The following is a 2,039-nucleotide window of genomic DNA, read 5'->3' as shown; positions in this document are numbered from 1 at the left end:
CCCCGGAGGAGAGGGGGGGTGTCTGCGGGGGTCCCCCAAGGAGGGGTGTCTGCGGAGGGTCCCCGGAGGAGGGGTCGCGCAGCGGCGCCCCCGCTCACCGTGAAGGTCCTTCTGGCCGATGTGGTGCGTCCGGATGAGGGACGAGAGCCGCCTCACGTCGCCCTTGAACACGCACTCGTGCACGGGGTAGAGCGAGGGGCCCCGGCCGGACTCGGAGGCGGCGGCGCCCGCCGCGGAGGAGACCGAGCAGCAGCCGGGGCCGGCCGGGGGCGGCGGCGGCTTGTGCGGCAGCCGGGGCTGCGGGGCCGCGGGGTGCGGGGGGTGGCCGCCGCGGGGCCCCTGCCGGCCGGCCTTGCCCCCGCCGCCTCCGGGCCCGGCCCCGCGCGCCGCCGTGAAGGGCCCGGGGGCGGCGGCCGCCTCGTCGTCGCCCGGCTCCAGCAGGTCGCCGTCCTCCTTGCCGCAGGGCTTCGGGTCCCTCCGCAGGGAGCGGATCTTCTCGCCGGTCATCGCCGCCGCCGCCGCCGCCGCCGCCGCCGCCTCGGCCTCGGCCTCGGGCTCCGCGGACTCCGGGGGGCGCTCAGAGCAGCCGGGGCGGCAGCGGGACGCAGCATCCACTCCCGCGGCGGCCCCGGGCCCGGCCCGCACGCATGTCCCGCCGCCGCAGCCCGTCCTGGGCTCGCTGGGGGGAGCTCGAACCTCGCCTCCCGCCGCTCGGCTCACAGGCCGCGGCGGCCCACGGCCATCTTGCCCTGCTCCGCTGCTCTCGCGAGAGCTCGACGGAGGCGGGGAGGAGAGCGGGACCAGCCCGGCCTGGTCAGGAAACACCGCGAGACGAGCGCGGCCCCGCGCCCGCCCGGCCTCGCCCCATGCCCGCCCGGCGGCCCCCCCGCCGAGGCGCTCTCCGCTGCCGCGGGCCCGGGGCACGTGCCGAGGGTCCCGCCCGAAGGGCCTCTAGCGCTCCGGCCCTGAGCGGAGCCCGCCGGGATGCTGTGGGGGCGCCGCGCCGCGCCGCCCCACCCCCTCCTCCTCCTCCTCTGAGGCCCGGAGCCTGTGTTACATCTCCGGGCCGCCCGGGCTCGGAATGTGACGTCACTGGCCGGAAGTGACGTCAAGGCAGCTCGGCGCGCGGCTTCGGCTGCGCTCCTCGCGCCGGGGAACATGACGTCAGTCCTGGGAGGCGCGGCCTCGGGCCCCCTTGGAACACCAGCCGTGGGCCAGCGCCTCTCCATGATCGTTAGAGATTCCCGTCCGAGTCTTTTTAGCGGGCAGGCCACGTGCCAAGGCGGAGAGGGCTGGTGGAGGTGCCTACACGTGAGGGGGCGTGGCGTCCCGTGGGGGAGGAGCCTCCGTTGGAAGGCTTCTGGGCTAGGCCTGCCTGGGGGGGCGCCCAGGAGGATGACGGGCAGAGCCGAGCCGGGCGGTGCTTGGACGAGGGCCGCCCTGGGCAGCAGGCATTCCTCGCTTGGGTGTGCGCCGAGGCCCACCGAAGGCCTCCCTGTAGGGTGCGGTGCGCTGGCGCCGCTGCGGCCTCCTTCGTGAAGCGGGAGTCTCCCGGGCCTCCCGGCCGCAGGGGCTGCCTGCCCGCTAGGACCGGGCAACAGTGGGGTCGGGAGATGTCAAAGCAGACGAAGACAGTGTCCCGGAGAGGCCGGAGTATGAGTTCGGCACCGCGGCTTCCGAAGGCTTGCTCCATTCACCCCCGAACTGACTAGGCCCGGCTGTGGTTATTGGGGCCGGCCTCCGTGTGACTGGGCAGCGACCTCCAGGCCTGGTTCCAGCCATCCTTCTCTCATCATTCGCCCCCGTGTCCTCCACGTTCTGCCTCAAATGGTCATTGACTACACACTGTCCCTCTAACGTCCAAAGCCTAAATTTGTTGTTGGTCTCTCATTCTCAAAGAGGACCAATGACATCATAGGGAACGTCATCCATGGATCGCATTTAAGTGAGGCAGAGTTGCAAGCAGTCATCAGCCTTTCTCTTGCAGAGTTACCAAAATCTAGCGGCCAGACAAAAGTCAAGACCGCTGCCGATGGTCC

General features: G+C 72.5%; 1 protein-coding gene across 1 annotated transcript in view; it reads right to left on the bottom strand.

Annotated features, from left to right (window-relative positions):
• Positions 1 to 522, bottom strand: part of LOC138165239 (ankyrin repeat domain-containing protein 13C-like) — a 76,607-nt gene extending 76,085 nt beyond the window's left edge. The window contains exon 1 of the mRNA XM_069093360.1: positions 99 to 522. Within this exon, the coding sequence (XP_068949461.1) occupies positions 99 to 507 (409 nt within the window). The 5' untranslated portion in view covers positions 508 to 522. The remainder of the gene's footprint in view (positions 1 to 98) is intronic.
• Positions 523 to 2,039: the final 1,517 nt, after the last annotated feature.

Source organism: Petaurus breviceps, unplaced genomic scaffold, assembly GCF_028583685.1.
Source record: "Petaurus breviceps papuanus isolate PSGF00001 unplaced genomic scaffold, PetGlider_PUasm1.0 208, whole genome shotgun sequence".
In the NCBI taxonomy this organism is placed as follows: Eukaryota; Metazoa; Chordata; class Mammalia; order Diprotodontia; family Petauridae; genus Petaurus; species Petaurus breviceps.
This window is presented reverse-complemented; position numbering and strand designations above follow the sequence as displayed.